At 39.9% G+C, this 27,837-nt stretch overlaps 2 protein-coding genes across 4 annotated transcripts; one reads left to right on the forward strand and one right to left on the reverse strand.

Moving 5' to 3' along the window:
• Positions 1-560: 560 nt before the first annotated feature.
• Positions 561-2,010, reverse strand: dgcr6 (DiGeorge syndrome critical region gene 6). Its single transcript, XM_079572872.1, has 6 exons — positions 1,897-2,010; positions 1,651-1,830; positions 1,390-1,550; positions 1,217-1,317; positions 1,014-1,154; positions 561-856 (listed from the first exon to the last, which is right to left on the reverse strand). The coding sequence occupies exons 2-6, from the start codon at positions 1,755-1,757 to the stop codon at positions 779-781; spliced, it is 588 nt and encodes a 195-aa protein (XP_079428998.1). The 5' UTR covers positions 1,758-1,830; positions 1,897-2,010; the 3' UTR covers positions 561-778.
• Positions 2,011-2,082: 72 nt separating this feature from the next.
• Positions 2,083-27,713, forward strand: rasal1 (RAS protein activator like 1). 3 transcript variants are annotated; one of them, XM_079578569.1, is made up of 22 exons: positions 2,083-2,132; positions 2,299-2,621; positions 2,784-2,840; positions 4,303-4,416; positions 4,709-4,770; positions 5,502-5,631; positions 6,963-7,044; positions 7,185-7,325; positions 8,187-8,278; positions 9,519-9,636; positions 9,749-9,902; positions 14,587-14,651; positions 14,731-14,843; positions 16,081-16,273; positions 17,138-17,275; positions 19,452-19,596; positions 20,358-20,530; positions 22,455-22,592; positions 23,366-23,501; positions 25,216-25,336; positions 25,504-25,571; positions 26,301-27,713. In XM_079578569.1, the coding sequence occupies exons 2-22, from the start codon at positions 2,557-2,559 to the stop codon at positions 26,444-26,446; spliced, it is 2,451 nt and encodes an 816-aa protein (XP_079434695.1). In that variant the 5' UTR covers positions 2,083-2,132; positions 2,299-2,556; the 3' UTR covers positions 26,447-27,713. The 3 variants fall into 3 exon arrangements, with proteins under 3 accessions (XP_079434695.1, XP_079434694.1, XP_079434693.1); XM_079578568.1 differs by having other exon boundaries at positions 2,103-2,214; XM_079578567.1 differs by lacking the exon at positions 2,083-2,132 and having other exon boundaries at positions 2,147-2,621.
• Positions 27,714-27,837: the final 124 nt, after the last annotated feature.

Here is a 27,837-nt window from a genome sequence, read left to right on the forward strand (position 1 = left end):
CAGTCATTTGGCGATTTATCGGAAATGAAAATCCCAATCATTTTATGCACTGACTCTTCGAATAACTAAAATATTAAGAATTTAATAGCACAATGCAAGCTAATAAACTATGTGCGAACTCAAGGACATAGAACACAATTTTAAATTGGAAATTTATCTAAAACTTTACAAACTGAAAAGTCAACATTTTTGCCGCATTTTCAAGTATTTACCGTTTTCTTTCTAGCAAAATATCTATGTGGTGGTAGGTGGCACATAACTGATAAGCCTGCTTCGTTCCTTTAAACTAAAATTTTTATGAAAAGTTAATGACTGGAAGTTTATGAGACTGTTCAGCCATAGGGATTAACTGAGGTTTTTAAGACCGCATTACATACTGCACATAAAGAGATAATACAAAAATCATAACGTTCATTTTATTTTTAACATATTGTATAAAGTCAAAATCATAAATCCTATGCTTAACACAAAAAAACATATTGTTATGGCTTCCAGAGAAACAAAGACTGCACAGTATAACACTATATACAATAAACTTTGCAGCCTTCCATTGAGATCAAAGTCTTATGTAAACTCTCCAACTGTCCAGATGGTGCAAAAACAAGTTTTCCTATTTGTAGCGCGTTTTCACTTCAAGCCAGTCGCTAAATCATCATGTGACATGCAGGAATACGTTTCACCACATGCAAACAAACCAGAAATCCCAGTGCAAGGTAAGACAGCACATCCCTGTCGGAGGTGTTCTTATGTGTCAGTCTCTCCCGTTTTGATGTTGGGTTCAAATGACCCCGGATTGTGACTCCTTTTGCTGAAGTTTTAGAATAAGTTCAAGAAGATTCATCTGCATCATCAGCTCCTGCAAAACCAAAAGTTTGCATTAAATCTATGTGCAATGTATCACCACCTGCTGGACAAAAGACATTACTACAACGCAAAAGTCCCTCTACTACTGGATACTGCAGGTGATGAGCATGCCAGTGTTTGGAATAATTTTAACCTATGGTGATTTTTACCTGTGGATTTGTGGTGACATAAAATCCAGGCACTCCAGCCTTCTCCAAAGTGTTTTGTTGGTCTATTACTTTCTGATCCATTTCTGCCACAATCTTTTTGTCCATCATTCTCTGCTCCTCTCGAACACGGACTTCCAGAGCCTAAATTAGGAATACCAAATTACATTCCCAGTACACAATCATAGTATGAAGGTGCAGCCTACCTCTAGCTCTGCTTGCTGGTTAGATTTTAGAAGAGCCAGGTTGTGTGACTTGCATGTCTGCAGAGCATCCTTGTGCTTCTTTACGAGGTCTTGTTTCAGGGCTGCACAAATTCACCAAACATTTAGCCAAAATATAATAATACAACACATATCTTTGACATTAGTAAACATACCTTGGTGTTCACAGTGTAACTTCTGCCTTTGATTGTACAGATTTTTCTCTGTAAGATGTTGAATATCCAAGAGCCCCTGTACTATTTCATACACTGTCCCATCTATCAGGGCTAATGCCAAGTCACTGAGGGTGTTGTAGCTTAAACGCTGCTGAAAAGAGCTGACAAGGAGGGGGTGTGAAAGCAACATATTTTCGTACATCCATTGGATTATTATTTATTTTTTAATGAACTGTGAAAGTGTGATACTCAATTATCTACCTGGGTAAACCTTTGACTAAAGCTTGCAGTTCTGACAGCAGGTAATAGTGTCTCTCTTGATGTTTGGTAGGATCGCTGTTGGAGACTCCAGGATAAGCGTCCATCATCTTATATTGCTGCTACATGGGCAAAAGCTCAGTTTGTTTACATGTGTGCATTGCTAGCTGCCATTAGCTGAACCTGTCAATTTCAAACAAAGTTTGTCATCAAGGTGTAAATAAACAAAGAAATGAAATACCAACTTACCAATTAAACTATAACAAAATGTGCATGACTGAAATATATATACAATGCTCTAGTAATCATAACTTAATGATATTGCTCAGCGTGAGCTTTGTTGAGCTCTTTCGTCCACAGCCGTGAGGACCCATTTAGCTGTCTTTTCAAAGCCTGTCCAAATTTCCAAGAGACGGTAGTAACGCAAACCGATCGCCAGGTGGCGAAGAATGTCACGTTTTTAAGAACATACAGCACGTCGTCAGGTATGACCATCATCACCAGTATTGCAAAACATACAGCGCACCGTACGAGGCGTCGGCGCATTTCACTCTCATTTTGTGAATGGTGAAGATACACCGACTTTACCAGCTGATCAAACGGGGAAATCAGAAACATTGTAATTATTGTATTTTATTGGTCTGTGTTTAGGTTTAGGAGGCGCAGCTGGGGTCACCCTGACATCGCCAAACCAAGTCCAGTTGCCCACAGAGTCGCCTCGCTGTGCAACCTTCTGGACTGACTGACTGCATGCGCGTCTCTTTGGCGCGCTACTGGTGGGCTGTGCGCCGTCACGCACTGAAGGTGCCATGAAATGAAGAAAACTCAGTTGCGGAGGAGAAGAGCGCTATTTATAAGGACGTGCATTGAAATATAGAGAAAACTGCTTCATTTCTCAAAACCTCCAAGATGGCCAGAAATACTTCTCTTTATTTTCGGATTGTGGAGGGCAGGAATCTCCCAGCCAAAGACGTGTAAGTAAATCCTTTAATGATACTGGCATGTTTTGAGGTGAGGTTGCATTGAATATAAATATGTCGTGGTAGGAATACAATTGCAATTATTTCTTGAGTACGTGCTTAGATGTTCTGTTAATCTTCACCTTTCCTCTTATTTTCAATGTCTCTGAACATCAGGTCTGGAACAAGCGACCCATACTGCATTGTTAAAGTTGACAATGAAGTTGTGGCCAGGTGAGTACATACATCCATGCTGCCCTTCTATCTATTAACCAGTTTTATTGAGCGCCTCTAGCGATCCGCGTATTGGCTACTAGGCTATAATTTAGAGGTGACCATATTTATACAAGGTGGAGTTGTAGTGTTTAGTTATGATAGTGGCTTGCCAACTATACATGACTTCTGCAACGCTCAAAACCCGATACTGGTTTGGCTCTAAAACACCCGCAGGTTACCATGGAGAGGATGCATCAATTATTTCAGGCAGCCTCTAGTGTAAGTAGGCAAGCACTTAGAGAGGCTACTGTTAAATCTGTACAAATTGTGATCATTTCCAAATTGAAACACCCTTCATGATACAAGTGCATAAAAGTTGTGGCCATCAACAAGAACAGGAGGCGAGTACAGTAGCTCCTGGTCCATCTGGTATGGTGAGGGAAACAGCACAATGACTCACTACAGACACTCTCACTAATTATCTAGTACTTGTGGAGTTTCTGCCTAAACGACTTTATCATGTTCGCAGATAATGTGCCTGGTGATGGCAAATACAAGTGGGAAATAGCTCAGCCCACTCACTAGAACAGAGTGATTAGTTAATACCATGGGCACAGTATGTTGTGAGTTATCTGGCTACTGAACGTACTTGCACAAGATTGTCATTGTCATTGTCATTGTGTCTAGTGAGTAATGTGGCCATTTGGTTTTATTTCAGAGAATTTGAAAAGACATCCTCCATTTCCCCACTGGGAGATCAATAAAGCTCTTATTTTATCTTATCATGTTGCATAGAAGCTACTTTTTTTCTTTTTTACAATTATCAGTGAGGATTAATGAATAATTATAGTAAGGTAAATATGGAATAATATTCAGTGAAGCAGCCATGAGCAGTGATGGCTTTGTGCATCTGGGCAACAAAAAAGCAAAAGGAAGAGAAGTCCACAATGTACTATCCTGTGGCTTAAATGGATTTCTGCCTAGTTTATTTATATGCACTTGGGTGTCCTGGTTGAGCCATATCCCAGTTATGACAGTATCTGGTTTGTACATGCTCAAACTAACATGAATACTGATATTTTGCATATGCTTAGTACATCATTGGTTACAACACTCCATTTTCATGGCAATATTATGCAATATCCCAGTTAGAGTGTACGGGTTTCTCAGTCAGGGCGCTGTGTTTATAACCCAGGATAATTAAAAAAAATAACAATATCAACTATTGTCTTGCCTTTATGATCTATTATTATGGAAATCAAGTGTTTTATTGAACTATATAAACAACTAGTTCTTGTCATATTAGGCCATAATACACATAGCTGTATTTTTAACTGTGACATTTATTGAGATATCAGTTTCCACTAAACCTATTGCAATGATAGAGCTGAAATTGATTTGGATGTTTAAGAAGCTTGCCCGTGAGCTGCACGTTGTGAGCATATGGTGTGTAATGTGAGTTGTTGTGTGCCTGTTCCAGGACAGCCACAGTATGGAAGAACCTTAATCCTTTCTGGGGAGAGGAGTACACACTGCACCTCCCGATGGGATTTCACTCGCTGTCTTTTCAAGTCATGGATGAAGACACGATTGGGTAACATTCACATCTGTCCCCAAATATATTTCTATTTATATGCAAGTCCAGATGATTAACTCGGGTTTTCCAAACTACCGGGGCTTATGATTTAATATGGTGGGTTAAAGGATCACACAAAGTCATGGAAAGACCAAAATCTTTGAATAGGTAAACAATATTGGACAGATGGTAGCTCAAGGAGTGATTAGGTAGTCTTTTTTCCCAGCAATACTAATGAGTGCACTATTTGTAATTCAATCAACCAGTGCAACCTGTTTTATTTGTCAATCCATTTGCTCTTTCACTGCAGTCATGATGATGTGATTGGGAAGATTACTCTGACTAAGGAGGCCATTGGATCTCAAACTAAAGGTAAGATGTGGGAAAAGTGCATGCATAGTCGTTAATCATGTGTGCAAAATGCATGACAGTTGCTTTGAGGGTAAACACACTCAGGCTCCTAAGGCAACATGGGGTCAAAAGTCAGAGCCATTGAGGAGACTGACTTCTTAAAGAGTTTATGTGAATGTCTGCAGTGTATTTTTATAGTCACAAGAAAAAGTTTCTCAAAGCAATACATAATTGAAGAATGCAAATTAAATAGCAATTTAAACACACCGGCTTTGTTTTCAAATCCTTTGGTGGACCACCAACATTTGCTTTAAAACGCTGAGAACAACATTTCGATTGAGAACGTGATGTTCCCTTGCTATCTCAATATAATCCACCCACAAACAGGTGCCACAATAAAGAGAAAATCTGTGTTGTTCATTTTGCCTCTCTATGGTCTGTGGCGTAGCTCTTATACACTTATGGAATACCTCTCCTTACTGTTGAGATCAAACACATTTAAAAGGGTTAAAACCATTTTGTATTTATCAGCAGCTTGTTGATGCCACTCTTGCGCCACCTGGCATGGCCTTCAAAAATGTATGATTCATTGCTACATTTCACTATTGAGTCAGTTCCTCCTTCACAACAAAATCTTCACTGTCTCGCTGTCACACTGTAGCCATCCTTATGTTTTGAATTGACATTTGTATATATATTTTTTATCTTCATAACCTTCTTCAATCTTATGTGTAACACTGTGCTGTGTACAGGTTTAGACAGCTGGCTGAACTTGACGAGGGTTGATCCAAATGAAGAAGTCCAGGGGGAGATCCGCCTCAGTCTGGTGCTGCTCAAAGACTCAGAGAAAATTATCCTGAGATGCCAAGTCATTGAAGCCAGGTAACACAATTTAAATTTAAATACAAAAGCAGAAGATCCTTTACAATATTATAAAACAAGTATTTGGAGTATTTGGAGTTAAATATAGGAATTGTAAATCTCTTTGTTGACAGAGTTGATCGTTCCACCCAGTAAATAAGATTTGTGTGGCCTGCTATTGTTTCATCTCTTGTGTAAATGAATCTTATCAATGATGCCCCAGGCCTTTTTTCTTCTGTCCTGAGCCATCCTGCCGCGATCACACATTTAGTCAATGCCCCATCTGTGTGTCCTGTCCTGACTGCAAGATCACTCTTCTTGACGTGTCGCTAATGAACATGTCAATCAGGACTTGTGCACAAGGTTAAGTTCAATGTTGAATGACACTTAACTTAAACAAAACTTTTGTTTTAACATAAATGTTATAACTAGGGATGCACCGATCCGATACTGGTATAGGATATCGGAGCCGATATTGGAAAAAATACGATATCGGGTATTGGCTACAAATACTGAACCGATACCAGTTTTTGCCCTCAACGCCTTAAAAGCACAACTTTCAGCAATTAAATGTAGTGAATATGGACATGCTGCATGTCATGGTAAAGCTAAGAACAGTCACTGATTTAGCTACAACCTCTGCAAATGTATTTTTGATCATTGCGCAAAATGCCGCACTAGCGATAGCATGCCAAAGCTAGCGGGTGCATACTAATGCTAACGAAAACTAATCAAGGCTGGATCAGAAACTATGATCGAAATAACTAAAGAAGCCCAATACAATAACATAACCACTGCTGAACCCAAGTGTTTGTATTTTAGTTTAAGAAATAACTGATCTAACATATTTGTAATGATCAGATCACAACATGTGAGTTGTTTATAGTAATTTAATATACCTAAGGATAATTAGTGTTAATTATGTTCATCCATTAGTTTAACACTTGATATAATTAATAAATGGTCTGTAACAGCATGACAATAAAATATGACTTTATTGATCTTAAAATGGAGAATAGAGTCAATAATTTTTTTCACTCAGAGAAAGCCACTTTTAAGAAAGTCTCTTGGTTTTGGTAAATATCGGATATCGACAGATACTCAAACTCCAGTATCGGTGTTGGTATCGGTAGCAAAAAGTCTGGATCAGTGCGTCTCTAGTAATAACAAGTATAAGAAGACGGCTGAAAATTATAAATATTGAAATACATTTACAATATTGAAAAGCCTTGTGGTTTAATTTACTGAATGTGCCTCTTCACTCTTTACTCTTGACCCCCGTTCATATCAACTATCCAGTCTAATGACGCTGCCGGGCCCAAAGAGTTTAATTGAGTTTAATGTTTTTACAGAGATCTTGCCCCTAGAGACACCTCTGGCACCTCAGATCCTTTTGCGAGAGTCATCTTTAACAACCACAGTGCAGAGACCTCGGTGAGCTTTGTTCATGTGCTCCATGTTCTGCCCACGTCAAAGTCATAACGTCTTGTCCTCTGATCCACCGGTCAAGGAGAAAGTACTGTACGACGTTCGACATAAAGGAGACTGAGTTGTGTTACGTGTTTTGGGTTCAGATTATCAAGAAGACACGATTCCCTCACTGGGGGGAGACACTTGAGCTGGAGCTGGACCCTGAGGAGCTGTGTGAAGAGGGACCTATTACTGTGGAGGTTTGGGACTGGGACATGGTTGGCAAGAATGACTTCCTGGGAAAAGTAAGTGAGCGTTTATAACAATTAGAAACATCCGTGGCAAAGTGTCTTCTACAAGGCCATTCTTGTTTAGAGGTCCTATTTGTTAGAGAATTTTCTAGCCCCTGCACAGCTAATCAAGGACACCTCTCGTGCTGCCCATTGTTGGCATTCCTTATTCCCCGGCCTCATCTTGCTATTTGCCCCTGACAGACACTTATCTGTTTCCTTTGGCATAACATAGTCTGCTACGCACTAATCAATGTGCCTTGGCCAAATTGTCTTTGCCTTATTGGCATTCTTGTCTCTCTTTTGACGCCACCTCTTGGACTATTTAAACTTTCTTCTTTGGAAGCATAGTTAGACTTGAATGACCAAAACCACCACAATATGTTGAGAGTTCATGTTTCCGGGGGCCATACTGGTTATGGTAAATAAGCTTCTCCTGCGTTAGACATCGGGTGTCTCCTGCCTCTCTTTGCAACTCTACATTCTTCGGAGAACATCAAATATCTCCAACACTATCAGATCCAAATACTTACTGATACACTTACTCATACTTATGAATGGGTAGCGCTGATATTAACGTCTGACCTGTACTTGTGCTAGAGTGGACAAGTACAGTCAGCCCCCACATCGTTGTACATTACACTGATACTTCCATGATGCTCCTATGAGTTTTCAACACTTGATAGTTTGACTTGGAAATATTACATTAGTGAAATACTAAAAAAAACACCAGCGATGTTTTTTTTGATGGTGCATCATTATGACATGGTTAAAATCTCAAAATGGTTAATTTAGCATCATATGGGCCTTTAAACACTAATTGCTACCACTGTGGCCACTCAATGCCCCCCTTAGCGTATTTGTTACTATTGGCAGGTGGAACTCCCCTCGGCGTGTTGGCACAAGTCGCCTCATCTGGAGGGATGGTTTCGCTTGCTGCCCTTGGGAAACAATGAGGTCGATGCTGGGTGAGAACTATGTGCGACTGTTTATGTGCTTCAGTGTGGCTGTTTGTCAAAGTATTTCTGGACGGAAGTGAAGCAGCAATTAGTGCGTGTTATTGAAAAGCATTTTGTGTCGACCTGCTGTGAATGCGTTTTGCTCGCACTGTTGTACGGCTGTGTCCTTGTCTGTTTCTGTGTAACGGTCACTTTTACTCTGCGCTTTTCTTCCTCTTTTCGTGGGTCAAGTGATGATAAACTTGAACTGTTGCTGTGGCTATTCACACACTTTGTTACTTTCTATAGTGCTGAAATGGCAGCACTATAGAAAGTAGATTAACATAGTCAACGCAATTGTTTAAAAGATTTGGCATGAAAAAAAAGTACCTATTTTTCTCTGGTTATTGTGATATTATTTCACTTCCTTATTGGAGATAGGCACAGAATGTGGCATGCAAAGGAGAATAACAGAAATCCCAGTTCTATCACTGAAATATGGAAATTTTTGTTCATAAAATTGTCACTAAACTGTAAAATTATAATTAATACACAGCTACCCATCAAACTAGAGTTACTTGAGTAATTAGAAAAAGAGGCCCATATGGACTATAAAAGGAAGAATACTCATCTACTGAATTTATGAACATTGCTATTCTATTTTATGGTTTGGCTGAAAACTGAAAGCAATTTGTAGGCTACGCAGCACTAATCTTGCCCAAGGTCGTATTAGTAGTATGCAGCACAGTTAAATCACCAGGTCTACAATCTAACAATGCGAAACAGTCACACTCATTGTTACCCACAAATCTATTTATGTTAGAGCCATACTGTATAACATTTTAACCCAATACATATGATTAAATCCAAACATTCAGTTTTATGACAGGGATTTTTATCTGTTAAAAATCCCTTCATTGTGAGTGTGCTCGTCTCCTATCAGGCATTACTCGTAACTTTAATGGACATCATCCGCTCTTTTTCATGGAGATGTTGCAGTTTTGCTTTGAGTACAAGTAGCCAAACATAAAGATCAATAGATAAGTAAATGGTACATGATCATAGAAGTGGTCCTCCTCCAAATTATTTATCTTAATAACTGACTTCAAAAATAGACTGGCTTATCTTTACTGTCATTGTTTAGCATTTCTGACTATTTTCTTTTATGTTGCTCTTGTGACATATTACTGGGAGTTTTGAACTGTGGCTTTAAGAAAATTTTGAATCATGTGTAATTATTAATTTATGTTTCCTTTCATGTTGTTTCCAGTGGTAAACTTGGGGCGCTACGTCTAAAAGTGCGTTTGGTCGAGGATCGAATTTTGCCCTCTGTGTATTATCAGCCTCTTATCGACCTTCTGGTGGAGTCCGTCATCTCCCCAACAGACGTATGTCCTGTTATTCACTTGTAATGAGTGGTTTTCTCAGTTACTAATGACTGAATTTGTAATGGCTTCTGAGCTCTGAGCTGTGTAACTGAGACGTATTTGTTCACACCAGGTGGAAGAGACCAGTGCTCTGACCATGTTGGAGGAAGTGACCACAGTGGAGAGCAGACAGGATGTCGCCATGACACTGGTGAAGATTTACCTGGGCCAAGGCCTTGTGGTGCCATTCCTGGATTACCTCAACACCCGCGAGGTCAACCACACGAGTGAGCGCAGACCTTTAAAACAATGACACAATGAGGACTCTTTGTACTCTTTTGTAGATAAATGACAGGATTGATTTGATGCCAGGGCTACAAGAATTGCAATTTTAATACCTCATTTAGCAAATGGCAAACGCTGCAGCTATTTTTATAATATAAACTCCTCTGCATGTTGGTTCTCATTATATATAAAACCTGCATAGCCACAGGTGGCCCTGACCCTCACCACACCCCCTTGTCAGAAAACTGTTATCACAGAATCATTGTGTTTTTTAGATGCATCGTCAATTACAGTGAAAGGATTCTGAATGGAGCAGCATTTTCTTCCACTTTTCCGTTGCCGGGTTGTGGGGGCAGCTGTTGGAGCTGCCCAAATCACATTGCACTAGCCCCTTATGGCTCCTCCTGCAGGGGGCTTCTGAACCGCTCTTTGTCTGACCAGTCACCTAGGACCTGTTTGCCATGGGAGACCCTACCAGGGGCACAAAGCCCCCAACAACAGAGCTCCCAGGATCATTCGGGTGCTCAAACCCCTCCACCACGTTAAGGTCACGGTTCCAGGAGGGAAAGAAAAAAAAAAAAAATACAATTTACATACAAAAAACAATTATTTTAAAACGGAGTGAACTACAATTTACTGCTTCATCTTTAAGTTCTGCACCTTTTAAAAAGAAGCCATATTTTGAACAGCTCTTATAACATTCTGCACTCCTTTAGAGCTGTATGATGTTAAAACAAACATCTCACTGTTATTTAATTATTTGGTAAATTATTTGGTAAATATAATGTTTTTTATTATTATGTAACATGACTATAGATTCTATAGAAGATGAATTGAGCGTGCAAACGATATTAAATAATAAATACTGGCAGTGAATCCTGTTCTAAAGTGGTGCGCCTAAGCTTTGTCTTGATGCGCCTATAACCACCGACGCAACCAACATAAAATGTTAGTCTGGAGTCATAACTTGAAGTAAACAATCAAGTTATGCCCCATAGAAATTAAAAGGAGCAGCGGCGTTCGATCCTAACGTATGTGGACAGTAAGCAAATTGGCTAGTCCAATATACAGTATTTTTCATAATGATCCAGTATTTAGGTGAGGTCAAAGCCTAGTTAGATATTATTAATGAATGTACAGACCTTTTGAGATTTTACCAGAAATACAAATTGCCGTATGAAAGTGGCCTCTGAACCCAATTTTTACTTTTTATGGGGTTGGCTATACATCCAATGGCCACGAAACATCATCTTATAAGCTGTTAGTGATGAAGAAATCAACGAAATGATATGAATGGCTTGAACAACAAATTAGTCTATTTTTTGTTTCAGCTTGCACCCTCTATTTAGCACCTGTCTTATAGAATAGAATAGAATAGAATAGAATAGACTCACACATTCAGGTACACATTCTTGATTTCTTTTTTGTTTTTTGGGGTAGCATTATTGAGGAAAACACTAGCATATATAAACATTTGTTGTATAATTTACATGGTTACAAAGAACAGATTCAACATTATCTAATTCCAAAATATGAATCAGTTCTTGGCTGTATGTTCATCTGTGATCAAACATTTCAGTCTTTTCATGGGACTACGTCAGAGTTAGTCACTGCTTTGCACATAGTGGTTCTTCCCCTCCGGCACTGACCCTATGAGGGATGCTGCTACTCATGTTTTTGTGTGGGCACACTTAAAACCTACCAGTGTTGTATTTACGGCCCTAATGACAATCACTTGCTCACCGCCGACAGTGCGTTTGTGCGTTAGTCATGTTTAGCCTCCACAACACGTCCCCATGTTGTAATTCACGCCGAGTTTCGCTCCAGTCGCTGGGTTTTCTCGGTTACTTTGAGATAATAAGCGGAGCGTTTCTATAGCAACAGCAGGCTATTCAGACTGCGCTTGATTAAGGATAGATACTTTGGAGGTAACAGTTTGTTTTAATGCTCACATATTAACAATTAGGCTTATTTGTTTCCTGATACTTAGTGGTTAATTATCCTTAAAAGATTTCCACAACGTCAGTAAAACCCCATTGAATCGACAACAGGCGTAAAGTGTCAAATGAATGAATGTCATGCAGTTAGGTATTTAATTAGGCTATCGTGGCAGTTGCACATTTCAGTGAAGATTTAAAAATACTGGGGCTAACACTCGGAAAGTCTCTTTAATAAATCAATCATAAATCACTGGATGTCGACAAACACGGACAATTTTACACGTAATGTTAAATTCATAACATTTGATCTCCATCTTTTTTGAATTACATTGATGATCCAGTAAATAAATAAAGCGGACGCTCTTACATTATTTACATTGTAAACATAACCCCAATGCTTTGAACTGAGAGTTAAAAGAACTACAGAATGATATAGGAAATCACCTTGCCGAAAATGTCTGAAAATTAAGTCCTGTTGCCATGGTTACATCAGCATTGTCACCTTGAAGAGTTTATGTAATGCTGCACAATGTGTCCCCCGGTTTCACAGTGTTTCTTAGACAAACAACAAATACATAAACGCGTGGCATAAAACGTGCAAAAGTATGTCAGTATAAAAATGTTAACTCGATAACGTTTTTGTGCGAGCGTCCGCTTCTTTTTTCATTCATTCATTCATTCATTTTGTTTTTCACCAGTACACGGTAAGGACCATTGATAAAGGGGAAGGCACCCAGTTAGAGCCGCTGCTTGCAATTTTGGCAGCGCCCCCGCAAAAAAAGCGGGACGAGGGGGGGGGTAGCTTTATCACTCACTCTCGAAACTACACTCAATGTAAATGTAGAAATGAATGAATTGAGTTTAGATGTAATGGTTTACTTGTTGGTGACTTTCTCTGCTCCGTCCCTGCAGCCGAGCCACACTCATACTCACACGCGTCTTCCCTCTCTCTCTCTTCGCGCCTACAGTCTCTCTTTATTTTTTTTACTTCGTATGCACAGACTCCAGAGAACACTACATGATGCAAATGTCTTGTCATGGCATCCGCACTTGTGTTTGCTGATGAACTGTCTGTTGCATGAACCGTCTGTGCGTGAAGTATCCCCATGTGACATCGCTTTGTGTCTTGTACTATTGGCACATATTTCTAAAGCTTAACTCTTCCTTCTCATTATTCCTACTGAACACGAGGCATCAACTGCATTAATAATACAGCCGGGCCCGCCTTAATGTACCCATAGGCCCCAGGGCTTACACAGAATTGTAGGCCCCCACCCCAACTCAGTGCAAACCCTAACCCTAATGCTAACCTATAACCCTAACCCTAAATCTCACAAAAACCCTAACCCTGCTACTCGAACATATATCCGTCTGGACCAGGTAGGGCGGGGCGACTCCAGGTACACACATAGGAGCTTAGCACAATCATCGCATACAGTCAGTCACATTAAAAACAAATCACCTTTTCTTTTCCTTAATTCTGATAGGCCCTTGACTATAGTAGGCCCCTGGGCTCCAGCCCCTGCTAGCCCATTGGCCCTGAATACAGCGGCAAATTTCTGTACAATGCCATTCAACAAAGGTTATGTGTGTGATGTCAACATTGCAACCGCATAACAGTTAGCACTCCGTCACGGCAACAGTGGCAAATGGAGTGGAAAGTCCACTCAATCTGCTGTTTTTGAAGGTTTTGTTTCTGGTTAGATAAAAATGTGGGTAGCCCCTTGGAGCACCTAAACACCTGAAGCACAACGCGTGTTACTATGTGTTTAGGAGCCAGTTTACAAATGCCTTTTGTGCTTTTAGACTGATATATGACGCACACTTTAACATTGAGTGCTTTGGGCTATACAAAGAAGATTCCATTCAATTAATTGGCAATTAACTTTGATAAAGTAACTAAGATAAAGTAACTTTGATAAAGTAACTATTTCTTTAAGTTACTTTATCTCCCTGTTTGTTCTTTACCAACACAGTTACTGACACATAAATTCTCAAATTCCTTTCCAGTCCTTTATAACATTTCAGAAGTGCAAACCATGAGCAAGTTTAGGACAAACAACACAAGGTCATTAGTATAAAGGATACCTTCAAAGTATCATGACCAGGTCACGGTTGGTCATAATACTTTGAAGGTGGGTGTTGAGGCTAGACCTGTTGAGAACTACAGTTTTACACAGGACACTCACCATCCGAGTGTCAAAACAAATAATAATACATTTCAGACTCATCACTCACTCTGATTTGACTTCCTTTGCTGTTGCTCTTCCATGACATCATCTGCATACCCTCTAAAATAGAAACAGACTTCCCGATATCTGTGACTGTTAAAAGGAAGCAGTTGAGGCTGAAAATAGTGATATGGTTTGGCCATAAAAATAGAAACAATCATCAACATTTCAGTTTCTTACTTCTCATGTGCCCTGGGCTAAAGATGGGAAATGTATATTTTTCTCATTTAAATAAGTGTTCAACTTTTAGCTTTAGTTACTCTTACAAATTTTAGGGTTAGGGCTTCAACACGGTATGATGTTTTCATTTTGAGCCCTCAATTTCAGTTTTGCTTTAGACATTTTAAATGAACTAAATAAACAACACACACCCTATTATATTAAAGAATACCATATATTTCTTTCTCATAGAGGATCTTGATGAACAGAGTCTCTTAAATGCGTCATCATTCATTTATGTTCTTTGCTTGAAACTGGATGGTGGCTTATTAATAGTATTGTTTTCTGTCTTGCAGCTGATCCTAACACATTATTTCGGTCCAACTCACTTGCCTCCAAAGCAATGGAACAGTTCATGAAGGTTTGTCTGAATATGTGAGATGAGTTGTTGAATACACCGTGTGTTGAAGGAATATAATAATTGACTGCATGTGTGGCAGGCTGTGGGCATGCTCTATCTCCATGAAGTCCTGAAGCCCATCATCAACCGGATCTTTGATGAGAAGAAGTACATCGAGCTGGATCCATGCAAGATTGACTTAAACCGACTCAGGTAAAGACGTGCAACAGACGTTTAAACGCTCAATCCTGCGCCTCTTTTCTACTCGCTATCACTTTGAAGGACGTTTGCTGCGTGACACAGATTACACATGGGAATTTGGTGTGTGCGGTTCACGACATAGGTGTTAAAATGGTCAAATGGAAAACTGCCACAGGAGACAGTCTGCTTCCTGTTATACTTTGCCCTAGAGACGAACACACATCATATCAGGACGACACTGGTGCAAAAGAATATGAAAAAAAAATGTAAAAGGGGAGAAGACTGTTGCCTGGCAACTGCACTGAGCCCCCAGAGATATCTATCAGAGCGGGATGGGCAGATCCAGGATCAGCTACGACTGCGGCCGTCACCGAGTCTATTTATCTTTCTCTGTACACTCTGGTGTGCAGTATGTCTATGCTTGGCATGCACCAGGGACTGGCAAAATCAATATCCAAAGTCGCCAGCCAACATAATTATGAACACAAGAATTGTCATGGATTATTATCATGGGCGCAATGTTCCATTATTTGAAGCCAGAATAAGCAGTAGTGCCAGGAGGGGCATCTGGTCATTACAATCATTAAGCAAATCACTTGACTCCAGTAGGAGTCGTAGGAGTAGTGTTTGACATTCCAAAAAGAACATTACGAGTTTACTACAGCCACAGTTTGCCGGCCCCAAGCCTGGATTAATGGCAAGGTTTGTTTGTCCGTTCATTTAGTTTTCTTTGGCCCAAAGGCTTTTTAGATAGTTCAGCATTAAAAAGGAGTGAATTAACTAAGCAAAGACTATTACTAAATTGTCAGAGCCAGGAGATAAACTCAAGATACTGAGGCTGGCAAAAAGTCCTTTATATTTGTTGCAGCCTGCAGCCTTAAGCAAAAGGCTATTGTGCTGTACAAATAAATGGAAAGTTTGATGTTTTGTGTCTTGTGCCATACACAATTCACATGTAAATCTATGGCAGGATGAGTATTTTCTATTGTGTATTTTTCAGGCTAACAATGTCAAAATGTAATTGCATCTCCTATTACCTATAAATAGGTGGAAGGAACCAGCTGGGGCACACTGCCCTGAAGGGAATCAAGAATGACACATTATGCTTTTAAAGCAATGTATGACTGCCCTGTTGAAATTATGGCTCTGTAAGAGATGTAAATAAAGAATGAATTTTGATAAGGGAAAAGTGCCTGTTTTGTGTTTTTTCCCCCTTTTCTCATGAAGTGTTCTTCCTTTACACCCACAGGCGCATATCCTTCAAGGGTGGCATGTCCGAGGCCGAGGTGCGGGACAGCAGTGTGGAGATGCTGCAGATTTATTTAACCAACGTCATCGAATCCATCGTGAACTCGGTTGATCAGTGTCCGCCGGTCATGAGAGTGGCCTTCAAGCAGCTGCACAAGAGGGTAGAGGAGCAATTCTCTGAACCTGAGAACGAGGTCAGTGCGGGTCAGGAATACATGTAAGCCCCTGATAGAACAGCCAATAGGACCCCATTGATTTTACATTGGCGTTTGTTGAATGTTCATCCCGAGCTCTAAAGCTAAATAGGTATGGCTTCTTTTCATGAAGTTTGCACGTAACGTTTTGACATTTACTGGCCTGTTACTTACATTTTAAAGCATAGCTAAGTGTTAGTGAAAGGTTACACGATTTGGCTTTCAATGAAATATCCCTAATTTTGTGGTAATTCCTCAATTTAGTCCTGCTTTAAAGCTGGGGTATACAATTTACTTTCCTGTAATCGGGTACATTTCTTTTTTCACCTAGTTGTGGGTTCTGGAAGCAAACATCTACTGTAAATTCAATGTTATTAACCCTTTAAAAGAATGCTAATCAGCAACGTGGTAACTCAATGACATTGGAGATTTATTAAAAATGTCATAAACCGAAAAGTTATAAAAAAAGAACGTGTCCTGTTTTCAAATATTCTTTTTTTTTTCTAGTCACATAGCTGATAAGCCTTGGTTGTACCATAAAACTCTTGATATATATATATTTTTTAAAAGTCGATGGGTATTTTGAATGGGGTTTTAATTCAAAAAAAGTAATCAAAGTGGTGGGACTGTTGTAGCTCCATTTGTGTGACAAAAAAGAAGAAGGAAGAACAGCCACAATGTCTGCATATACAGTACAGTTTCTCAATTGCTAATATGGAAGGGAGAGTTTAAATGAAAGTCTACCAAACCTTTTGATGCAATGTATTGATTTGTCAATGTTTCTGTTTCTTCCTAGTGTGTATATTACTCCCACCCAAAAGACGAACAGTTAAGATGATTTTTTATCCTTGTGTTTTTTTTCAGGACGTGAAGTATCTGGCCATCAGTGGATTCTTTTTCCTCCGCTTCTTCGCTCCTGCCATCTTGACGCCTAAACTGTTTCAGCTGAGGGACCAGCACGCCGATACACGCACAAGCCGAACACTGTTACTACTGGCCAAGGTATCACTCTAAAACAGGCTTTTAAATATATCCAGAAATAAACGCAGCGTGAATAATTTAGATGTGTCTAGACATTACACTTACAGTAAGAGCAGAAAAAAGCCCAGCACTAAATATTAGGCGAGAGTTCCTCAGGGTTTTTAAGTGGATGGTGGCAGCAGTATTTTTTAAAGTAAATTAAAGTGACTGGAAGCAAACATTATAATCGATGAGGATGCAGACACAGGCAGGTCAGTCTGTCTCATATACAGTAATGTATTTATAGAAGGAAATCAAAGCAAAACATCAATAGGAGACTGCTTGCCATAGATTTAGACATTATTCTGTTCTATTTTGTACTATCCCCTCCTGGAACTGCCACTTTAACGTGGTGGAGGGGTTTGAGCAGGGTCTCCCATGGCAAACAGGTCCTGGGTCACGAGTCAGACAAAGAGCGGTTCAGAAGCCCCTTATGAGAGACCAACAGGCCCGGTTAGAATCGTGAGGCCGTCCTTCTGTGGACCCACCACCTGCAGGAGGAGCCATAAAGGGGCTGGTTTCTTTGTGATTTGGGCAGCTCCAACAGCTGCCCCCACGACCCGGCAACGGACAAGTGGAAGAAAATGGATGGATGGATGGATTTTGTACTATGTCAGAGTTTAATGGGTCGATCGTCCGAGTCCTGGTTTGGGCACTGTAAGAGAGCACCGGGGTCTTGGCCTATGCCCTTTTGTAAAATTCAGCTATGAGTATTCCTTTGGGTCATTCTTTGGGAACCTTTTTCGTGTCTATTTTTTAATGCGGTTTGTCTTTTGTAGTGTTCCATGCAGGAGCCTTTAATAACTTTCTTGTAGATTTTTAGTGGGGCATGCAGACTTTATGAAAGGGTGAAGAGTGGGATGAGACAACTGGGAGTTGAACTCACGACGACGAAGACAGCGCAGTCTCTAGCATGAGCAAAACAGCATTAATCCATAAACCGTCTGTGTATTAAAACACTTCTCATACTTTTCGGCTTTTTTTTTCTTTCTTTTTTAAATTGGGAACGCAATAGTCTGGTGTGCCAAGTCATTCAAGCACAAGATTTATGCTCTGCTCCAAATCCAATTTCAAGTAAATTAGGTCAAGTTCCTGGAAAAGTGATGCCATTAAAATCCCATTTTCTCAACACTGACAAGAAAGGCATTTTTAGATTTTAGACTTGAAACTCAACTTCCTGTCTGTCATTTCACTGCCGTCTTGTTTAATGAAAATGTATTAGTTACTGTACATAAAATTTTTACATATGAAGGATTTCATGCCGAAACACACAAACCTATAATGTCAATGCTAAAGACAAAGTGCCCCAATTTGAACTCAGTGCCGCATATGTTCTCGTTGGTTGATTTTCCACCACATCATTTATTCTTGTGTGAGGCAGTTAATAACTTCCAAGCCCATATCTGAAAATGGAGCCTAATCCCTTAATGAAGTCGATTTTTTTTCAGTCCTACCTAAAGTTAGGCCCTAATGACTTGGCGTTGGTGGTTGCTGTCCATGGTCCTGAAGGGCTGTTGCCATGGTCTTGTACAGAGAAAGGTGCTATTTTTACTCCCGTGAGCTGCGGCCGGAGCCTGGTTCAAAGGGGACCTTCAGAGCGGTGGTGGTGAGGGGACTTCCTCTCCTCTATGGGACAGGTGTGGGCTCCACAAAGGGTCGCACAGCAGGAGTAGCCTCGGTGGCCTGTTTGAAGCCACACTTTTAGGTATATATATAGTGTAATAGGTTAGTCTCTCTCTCTCTAGAGAAAGGTAGTGCGTGGCTCCAATCGAATTGAGGGGAAATATTGATAGAGGCGCATTGCTCAGAAGGACAGTGGCTTGTCCAGACTTTTCAATGAGATGAAAGGGACACACTTGCATAAAGAAGAGGGAAAATCTTCTTTTTCTGTAATAGCTCATTTTTGGAAATTTGAACATTATTTCTATTGTTCAGTTTAGGTTGTTTAGGTTATTTAGTTTATTGAGCAGCATCAAACACAACATGAAGCTGCGGTTTGTGACGTATATCTGCTTGAGACACAGAACCGTTGGCACATTATCTCATATCTAACGTTCAACACATACCTATTTCTATTGTATGCATGCAATCTCTATTAAAATACATTACATTTTGTCTCCCCACTTTCTTAATAATGATTATGTATTTTCTCATCCAGGCATTGCAAAGTGTTGGGAACCTGGGTCTTCAGCTCGGCCACGGGAAGGAGCAATGGATGGTCCCCCTGCACCCCATTATCCTTCGCAGCGTGGCCTCAGTCAAAGACTTTCTGGACAAGTTAATCGATATAGACCACGACACAGGTGAGCTGCATGCTAAGCGCGTACACCGAACCCGCTAAGGTTCATGGATCAGGCTGCGGAGCTCATCAGCCGCGAGACAGGTGGTAGATAGCGAAACAGCTCTGTAGCTCAGTGTGAAATATTCATAACAAGCGGAGACAGAAAAGACATGGTTAATGAGCTGGCAGCGCGTTGGGGTGAGAAACTGCAGGCACTTGCACACGCTACACTGGTTAGCCTGCATGTTTTGGCTGCTTTCTAGTCATATGTCAGAGGTTGCTGTTATAAAGCACCTTCCCCCCCTCTGCGGATCAGGTTTCACACCCACTGTTCACCCTGAAAGGCCAGTTTGACATTTAGTGCCGTTCGTGAGGCTTTGATGGACATAAGAGGGCTCTTGTTGTGTCATAAGTTCACCTCACGCGCTGTGAAATAATAATGATTTAAGTCTGACCATCACTGTTAGGTAACACCGCAATTTATAGTTAAATTAAAAAGTGTTATTGTTACTGCTACAGCACCACCTTGTGTCTATATGATCTCACAAGTGGATAGATCTGAATCAAAGCTTTGCGCAAAATGCCAGAATAAACACCTACGAATACTACTAACCCGGTTTTTATCAACAGAGTCATTTTCATCCATTTCATTGCTGTCAAGGGTCTACAAACTGCCACATTATGGTTACAGTGCGTCACCATGGTTACTACCCTCCAAGTGATGTCACTGAAAACGGTCCATTTACAAATTATTACATATCTTTCTATATATTTGCTTCACAGTGTTGGAAGTCCCACAGAGGGCTGTTTTCATGCCGTCGGTCACAGTCAAAGAGGGATTCCTACAGAAATACAAAACCGAGGGTCCACAGCTGCTGTCCAGGTTTGCCTTCAAGAAACGCTACTTCTGGTTGACCAGTGAGACGCTGTCCTACGCCAAGACCCCGGATTGGCAGGTGAGTAACGTGACAAGGGGTATGCGCAATGAAATATTTGGCTACAACTCAACTGAACAACCGAATCCACTGTATGCCGTATAGAACTTCCCAGACTTCAGTCGCTGAGCTTTAAAGTGAATATGAATATGTTTTAATGCTTTTGAAAATACGACTTATTTAGAAGGATAACATCAGTTGCATAATTATCATTTTATTTCAGTGAAGCAATAATTCTAATGAAGAAATGTTGGGCAGAAAAGTTATTTTTATTTGAATTTTTAAGCTGCTCACAGGAAGTGACATAGATATAGGTAAAGTTCCATACATAGATTTAATAATTAGAGATAGGTGTTCCATTCAGCCTCATTCATTGCAATGGTCCCGAGTCGTCTGTGAAATTTGCATGGCTGCTCAATCTCCTATGAAGCCTGTTCATTAAAGGGGCAAAAAGGCGGGAAGCCTAGGGCTCGCAGGGCGGGCATAGCCTCCACAGAGCTCCAGAGCTTCATTGTCAGGCTCTGGAGTCAGTCAATGCGCTGAAAAGGCGTCCACGTTTTAGGGCTGCTGTACAAAAACCAGTGTGGTTAAAAATATTTCACCCAGGCCCAGCATTGTCTCATGGGTCATAGTGACATTTAGAAAAAAAAACAACTCTTTGGAGCCAGGCTTTTAAGCCGTTCTCGGGAGTTCTGAAGTCCCATTAGAATGCTGTCTATCAAGTGTCTTTTGGAGTCGCCCTGGCCACCAGGGGTGGTACTACAGCATTATCAGCTCCCCGCCATGAGGACCACAGAGAAGCACGTTCCTCGCCCATTGGTTCCATAGCAGTTTGACTCATTTCCCATTGACTAAACATGGTTGCACGGTAATTGTTTGCCTTCATCTGTCACTTCCTGCCAATAAGGAAGTGAAACTATAAACATCACAAAAATGGCCAAACTAAAGAAAGCTTGGTACAATCAAAACTGTTTTTGCCATAGGATCTGAAAATGCAAAGTGTGGTTTATTCTGCTTCTGATTGAATAATTATCAAGAACTTGAAAACCAACCAAAAAACCAAAAAAAGGTCATGTTTGTGAAATATACAGAAAAAGTGCTACTTAGCCATCTGGCCTTCACATCTGTGTTTCATAGTCAACGCGGGCTTTATAGATAATCAAGTAAGTGTTCTATACAGTGTGAGTCATTCTGTAAAGTGTTACTCGTGTTATATTCAGTTATAGGAAAGTGTGGTTACTGTGGTTATGATAATCCTCCAGTGTGACCCAGTGTTTTGAGCCGAAAATAGACCAGCTAACTTTTGGAATCAAAGTCATGCTATAGTGAGTCACCCATTATTAGGAGCTGACATGCACCGGTGATAAATCAGCCTCGTCCTTTGAAGGGCACTTATCAAGGAGGAACATTTTAGTCATCTGCAGCTTTAATGCATTTGTGTTGTACTCCATGTGTCTTACTGTGTGCTGCCTAACCTTGAGATAACGGTGTCTCATTCACCATCCACAAACTGACGCTCCACTCACTCTCTTCCGCCTGTAAAAAGCTTGTCTTTGAGCCTCTGTCTGCTTTGTGTCATTCAAATAAAGGACAAGGGTTAATTGAAGGCTGCGGATATTCAAGCTAACATTGCAAATCAGATCTCAGACAATGTTTCCTCCATATTGGTCCACTCAAGGCTCAGTCGGACAAGCTCCCATTGGAAGTAGCTGATTTACACTTTAAAGTGGCTTTTTCTCCCTCGCTGATCTCATTAGGTCTCCCTTCTTGTCTCACAGCTCCTCATAATCTTATGCATGTGAGATATTTCATTGCAGCATATTTCGCCGCCAATTAGCCTCCCAATCATGTCAAACTGAATTTCTTCCTGGACATACGTTAGTCGTGAGTACAACTGCGTGTGCTCTTCTTGTTTGGAGTTGTTATGTGGGCTGAATTGTTGCAGGTGCGCTCTTCAGTGTCCATTCAGTGCGTGTGTGGCGTGGAGCGAGTGGATGAAAACGCCTTTCAGCAGCAGAACGTGATGCAGGTCATCACCCAGGACAACGACGGGCAGCTGCACACCATATACATGCAGTGCAAGGTTAGCCGTCAACAGCACTCAGCGGACACCTACACATGTACTACAACAGCTGCTTCTTTGTTGAACAGTTACCTTGTTTACTGCCCCAAATTATTAAAGGACTTTTATTCTAGTTCCTTTGATCAGTATTAAGGGAATGCACATGACTTTATTTCTAAACACAGCCCTCAACTTTTCAAACTGTGTGAGAGTGTCACAACAAATAGTAACCAATAATAATGGCCCAAACTCAATTTTTTGTGCTAGGCCTAGGAATAGTGTTAATTTTTGACAAGAAATAGTAGAATTAACAACATTTTGTTTTAGTCGATGATTAATTAATTAATTATTATTATTCAGATCTCATGGCTTCGGCGACCATTTTCTGATGGTACAAAGAGCCAAACTTATTCCTGGGATCTTGAATTCTTCCTTCCTTCCTTCCGTCTGTATTGAGTCGAAAGCAAGATGTATTTTTTTCATTGTTTCGTGAGGAACTTGGCTCTTGATTCTATTGGGCATTTGACATTTTTGTTCAGTTTTTAGTAACGTAAAATGCGAAAATTTAGCCCTGGCTTGACATTCCTTTGACAAATGAACATGGATCCGGAGGAGCACCCAGGTTAAATCACATATAAAATATTCAAATCACTGCACGACAGATGGCTGATGACTGGCGGACGTGACCCTGGAGAGAAAAGACATGTTTACTAAAATAGACACACCCAGATCCATAATCATTATCAAATGGTGCCGTAAGGGTTTGTCGTTTAATGCTTTGTTTCTCCCCTCAGAATGTAAATGAATTAAACCAGTGGCTCTCAGCGATCAGGAAAGTCAGTATCTACAACGACCGCATGCTGCCCTCTTTCCACCCGGGAGCACATCGCAGCGGCAAGTGGACGTGCTGTCTGCAAGCCGACCGAAATGGTACATTATTATTGACCTCCAAAGCTCCTCTAATTTAACAAAATGCTCACTCGGCTCACAGGATCGAAACTACTTTGCTTTTTCGTTATTTGTCAAGATTGAAAGAATAGGGAAATAGACACACACATTTTTGCAGAGTTTATTGTAGTTTCCATCTAACTATTGGGTCGCACTGCACTTTACAGCTGTTTTATAACTCGGTAAAAACATGGAAATATCATGGTAGCTTAGGGTAATGAGCAATACTGTGTTTCTCAGCTCTGTTTAAATATTATTACCCAGAAAATACTTGCCATGTTTCCTAGTAAGTTACGGCATCAATATCAGGTTAGCTTTAGAATTAATCATATTACCATGATATAAATTAGCTGTCTGTCCTGTTTCCATGTACAGTAATTCCCATAATATTGTTAATACACCTTTAGATACTCTCCTATTTCTATGCTTAGTCTATGGGGCAAACTAAAGTGCTTATCTATTACGTTAAACCGGTTATCTGCCAGATTAGGGTTAGAGTTATCTTCTCCAATTATGCATATTCAAATCTCAAAGCATATTAACAGGAGAGCTTTCAGCCAGTGTGATACCTCATTTGAAAGCCAAGATCTTCTAGTTTCTAAAAATACTGTATGTGTATGTGAGTGAAACACAACTTAAATCACATTTGCCGTCCCAAACCCTAATCATAACAAATATGATTATAATCATATTTGGTTCCTTGCCCTTTAAGGGGAAAAAATACAAAGGTTTATTTAAAAAATATAAAAAGGAGGCGTTGTGTTTTGTGATATTGATGTTTGAATGATCACACCTGTCATAGGCAAGAGTTTTTGTAATGTGATCGTGCTTTACGTGCAGTGGGCGGGGTCAGTCACCTCCAATATTGTTTTACTAAAAATAACCTCTGGCAACATAAAAGCAAACACAGTCCTAGGGTTTATTGGTTGTTTTGTTAAGAAAATACTGTAAGTATGAATAATAGGTGCAACAGGCACATGTCCAATAATGGACAAAACTAATTAACTATAGGTTTTAGTGAACTGCCTGCCTTTTTCATGCTGTAATGCTGTTCACTACATCCTCCAAAACCAACACATATATCATCACTTAGCACAATTATTCACCAATAAAATGTGTGGGTTTCATCAATTTACAATGGTTAGTTTTCAAGTTATGTAAAGAAATGTACCGTGAATTTAGCCAGACTTGGGTCTTTTTCAGACTTCAGAGAAAACAGGAAGTTGAGAGCGTGACCGGTCTCTGCTGATGGTCAAATGCCACAGTAGTGGGATCTGTGATGTTGGGGGATTTCTTCTGATTGTCTTAGTGAGTGAGGACTACATTAGGGCTGAAAGATATATCGTTGTCGTATCGATAACGAGATAGATTTTCATCAATTAAACTGCACCCTTTTGTAATTTGATGTTTTTCTTTTTCTCTAAAATGCTTTTCTTTCACCGAACCCGTAGTTATATCGTATCGTATCGATATTGAGATATCTGGCATAAATATCGAGATATAAAATTTTGTCTATATCGTTCAGCCCTAGAGTAAATGCTTCTTTACCTCACTGATGTGCAGCAGGGAGGCCATATGTAAAGTGTGAGGAAATTACCAAAAATAGTCCCTTTCCATATAAAGGGTTAAGCCCCTGATCAGGGGGCAAGTAACAGGTGCAAATTTAAGAAGATCTTCTTTACATTTATTCTCTCAGTTACGGGGTGCAGTCGGACCCACTCTGCAGTCACTCTCGGCGACTGGAGTGACCCCCTGGACCCCGATGTGGAAACCCAAACCATTTTCAAGCAGCTCCTCCAGGGCAGGGACAAACTCAGGTCTGTGCAGATAAATCTTATGCCCCTACCGCCTGCAGTTCACAGTCTGTACACTAGAGGTCAATGTTGCAACAGGCTGCTGATTCTGTGGGTCTTTTTTCTTTTCTCCTCGCTGAGATGAGAGGATATGTAATGTATGATAATTATATGATTATTGCTCGCTGCAGGAAGAAGTATCTGGAGGTTTCTGATGCTGATCAGACGGCAAGCCACAAAGAGAGGAGAATCAACTCAGGTAACTCCAAATAAGTCCCTTGAAAACCTTGCTACAATGGAAGACATCCTGAGCTTACATAAATATAATTTAGACATTATTATTGCTCTATATATCAGTATATATCGGAGATCGTTCTTAGAATAGAGAACACGGAATTCGTGACATTATAGAAACTGGCAGAATGTAACATGGAAAACATAGTGGCCCAATCTACTTGCTAAACTCAATATGAACAACATTTGATAAAAGTCAATAGAAATTGTCTATTGTGTTGATTGATTCTTAAAAATAGCAATAATTCAACTTTTGTGGCAAAATTTGTCTGTCCTTGGTTATTGTTTTATATCATTGTCTTGTTAACATCATTGTCTATGTAATTTTTTTAAATTGAAATTGAGATCTTTGCCTTCAGCCAGTTGGCCTCTTCTGTTTTCATCATCTCTTCATCATTATCTTTGAAAATTCCAATGTGTTTTTTCTGTTTTCCCTAAACTTCAAAATATGACTTGGGCCATTATAACAAGGTGACTAAAAAGATTAATGGAGGAATAGTATTAATATTTAAGATTTTAAGGAGTGAGCCGACAGTTCTCTAGGCAGTATACTTCTACTCACAACTTAATTTACTTCCTTGCCTGTTTATTTGGTCATATTGTGTATGTTTGCATATTCAAAACAGAAATGTAGTTCTATTTATAGTCTGTGGTCTGTAAGATAAAGATGAGGGCTTAAACTCTTGTGTTGTAGATGGTGCACACTGCAACGTCAGGGGGAAAATAGTCCTGAGTGTCCCGGTTCGTCTGTTGGCGGTGATCACAGATTTGGAAAAGGCTCACAACGCTTTCCAGCGCCGAGAGAAGGAGGACCCCAACTGTGTCATACTCAATCACTAGACCCCCCTCCGCCCTGGGACAGCATAAAGGACTCTGGGGCCAACACGCTGTCCCAAATCTGAACCAACAAACAAGAGGCAATGTCTTTATCCAACATCGTAGTGAATTTTTCCCCACAGAAGCAGACTTTTTGTATTTTCAGTGCCACCAGCTGCAAAAGGGGGGGATGATGATGATGATGGTGATGATGACACTCGATGATGAAGGGGACTTTGAAGCAAGATCTGATCCTTTTATGTAGATAACAAGCAATCTGTTGCATGCCTCATTTGTGATACGTGAAAACAAGCTTTTATACTGTACCTAATCTGGACATATTGTACAGGACTCCAGTCAACTGTTTTATGCAAAGAGGAGCTTTTTGTTTTAGTGTCATGTACAGTTTGTAAAGCGTCTTTTGAATATTGCTTTTTATGAGTTTTCGTATTTTATACATAATTTATCACATTGATGTAGCATTTTAGTTCAAACCACCAGGACATAGTAAGTGTAACGCTTTCGTTTGGTGCTATAAATTACGCCAGTGTTTTTTTTTCAAATGCAGTTCTATCATGTGTTACGATGTGATTTTCTAGTTTAGGATTAATTGTGGAAGCCATTGCAAACGTTTTATGGGTAACATTTACCTTCAATATACAGTACATTTCAAAGATCATATGTAATTGAATGTAAGTGCCAGACTCATTGACATCATCTTTAATATGCCAATTTCTAAAAGGTAAAATGTTATATAAAAGTTGGACACTGAATATACAGGTGCACTTAAATAGAATTTGTGAAATTAGAAGAATTAACAAGATTTGTATATGCTTTAAGATACTAATTTATAAGCCATAATATTACACTTAGAAATTAAGTGAAAAGAATTGCACCCGGTGTCCAAATCTACAACGTTTTATGCTTTGAATTGAATTTACAATAAGTAATTTAACTTTTCTACTCGACATTATTTGTGTAAGTCAACAGACATGATTTGTAAAGCAATTATTAATTGGCCAGTGGGCACAAAATGAATGTAGTAACGTTAATGTTCTTTAAAGAATTGAGACTGTAAATACAATGACTGATATTTGGATGAAGATGGTGGTGTGTACAAGATGTAGTACTCAAGTCCCGTCCTCAGACTTTTCCAAAACTTCCGAAACTCGTGACGCCACTTGAACATCAGACTTGGACTCGGACTAATGGACCAAGGACTCAGACTTGACTGATTCAGCTCTCAGTGGTTTTAAGTTCGATGGTGGTTGAATACTGTCAGAATTCACAAGACGGTAATTGGAAATTGAGGAAAGTCTTCTTAAATGAGCTGGATTTGTGACTTGGACTTGAACCTGTGCTCGGACTAGTTCTAAGTGACTCAGACTCAAACATTAAGGACTTGGACTTGAACT

This window comes from Gobius niger (assembly GCF_951799975.1).
Source record: "Gobius niger genome assembly, chromosome: 1".
In the NCBI taxonomy this organism is placed as follows: domain Eukaryota; kingdom Metazoa; phylum Chordata; class Actinopteri; order Gobiiformes; family Gobiidae; genus Gobius; species Gobius niger.

Excerpts from the sequence above, each read along its gene's own strand:
- dgcr6 (XM_079572872.1), bottom strand. The coding sequence starts at position 1,757 with ATGATGGACGCTTATCCTGGAGTCTCCAACAGCGATCCTACCAAACAT. Across the intron at positions 1,318-1,389 it reads GTTACACTGTGAACACCAAG|CCCTGAAACAAGACCTCGTA; the intron begins GTATGTTTACTA and ends GAATTTGTGCAG. Across the intron at positions 857-1,013 it reads ATGTCACCACAAATCCACAG|GAGCTGATGATGCAGATGAA; the intron begins GTAAAAATCACC and ends TTGGTTTTGCAG.
- rasal1 (XM_079578569.1), top strand. The coding sequence starts at position 2,557 with ATGGCCAGAAATACTTCTCTTTATTTTCGGATTGTGGAGGGCAGGAAT. Across the intron at positions 7,326-8,186 it reads AGAATGACTTCCTGGGAAAA|GTGGAACTCCCCTCGGCGTG; the intron begins GTAAGTGAGCGT and ends TACTATTGGCAG. Across the intron at positions 14,652-14,730 it reads CAATGGAACAGTTCATGAAG|GCTGTGGGCATGCTCTATCT; the intron begins GTTTGTCTGAAT and ends CATGTGTGGCAG.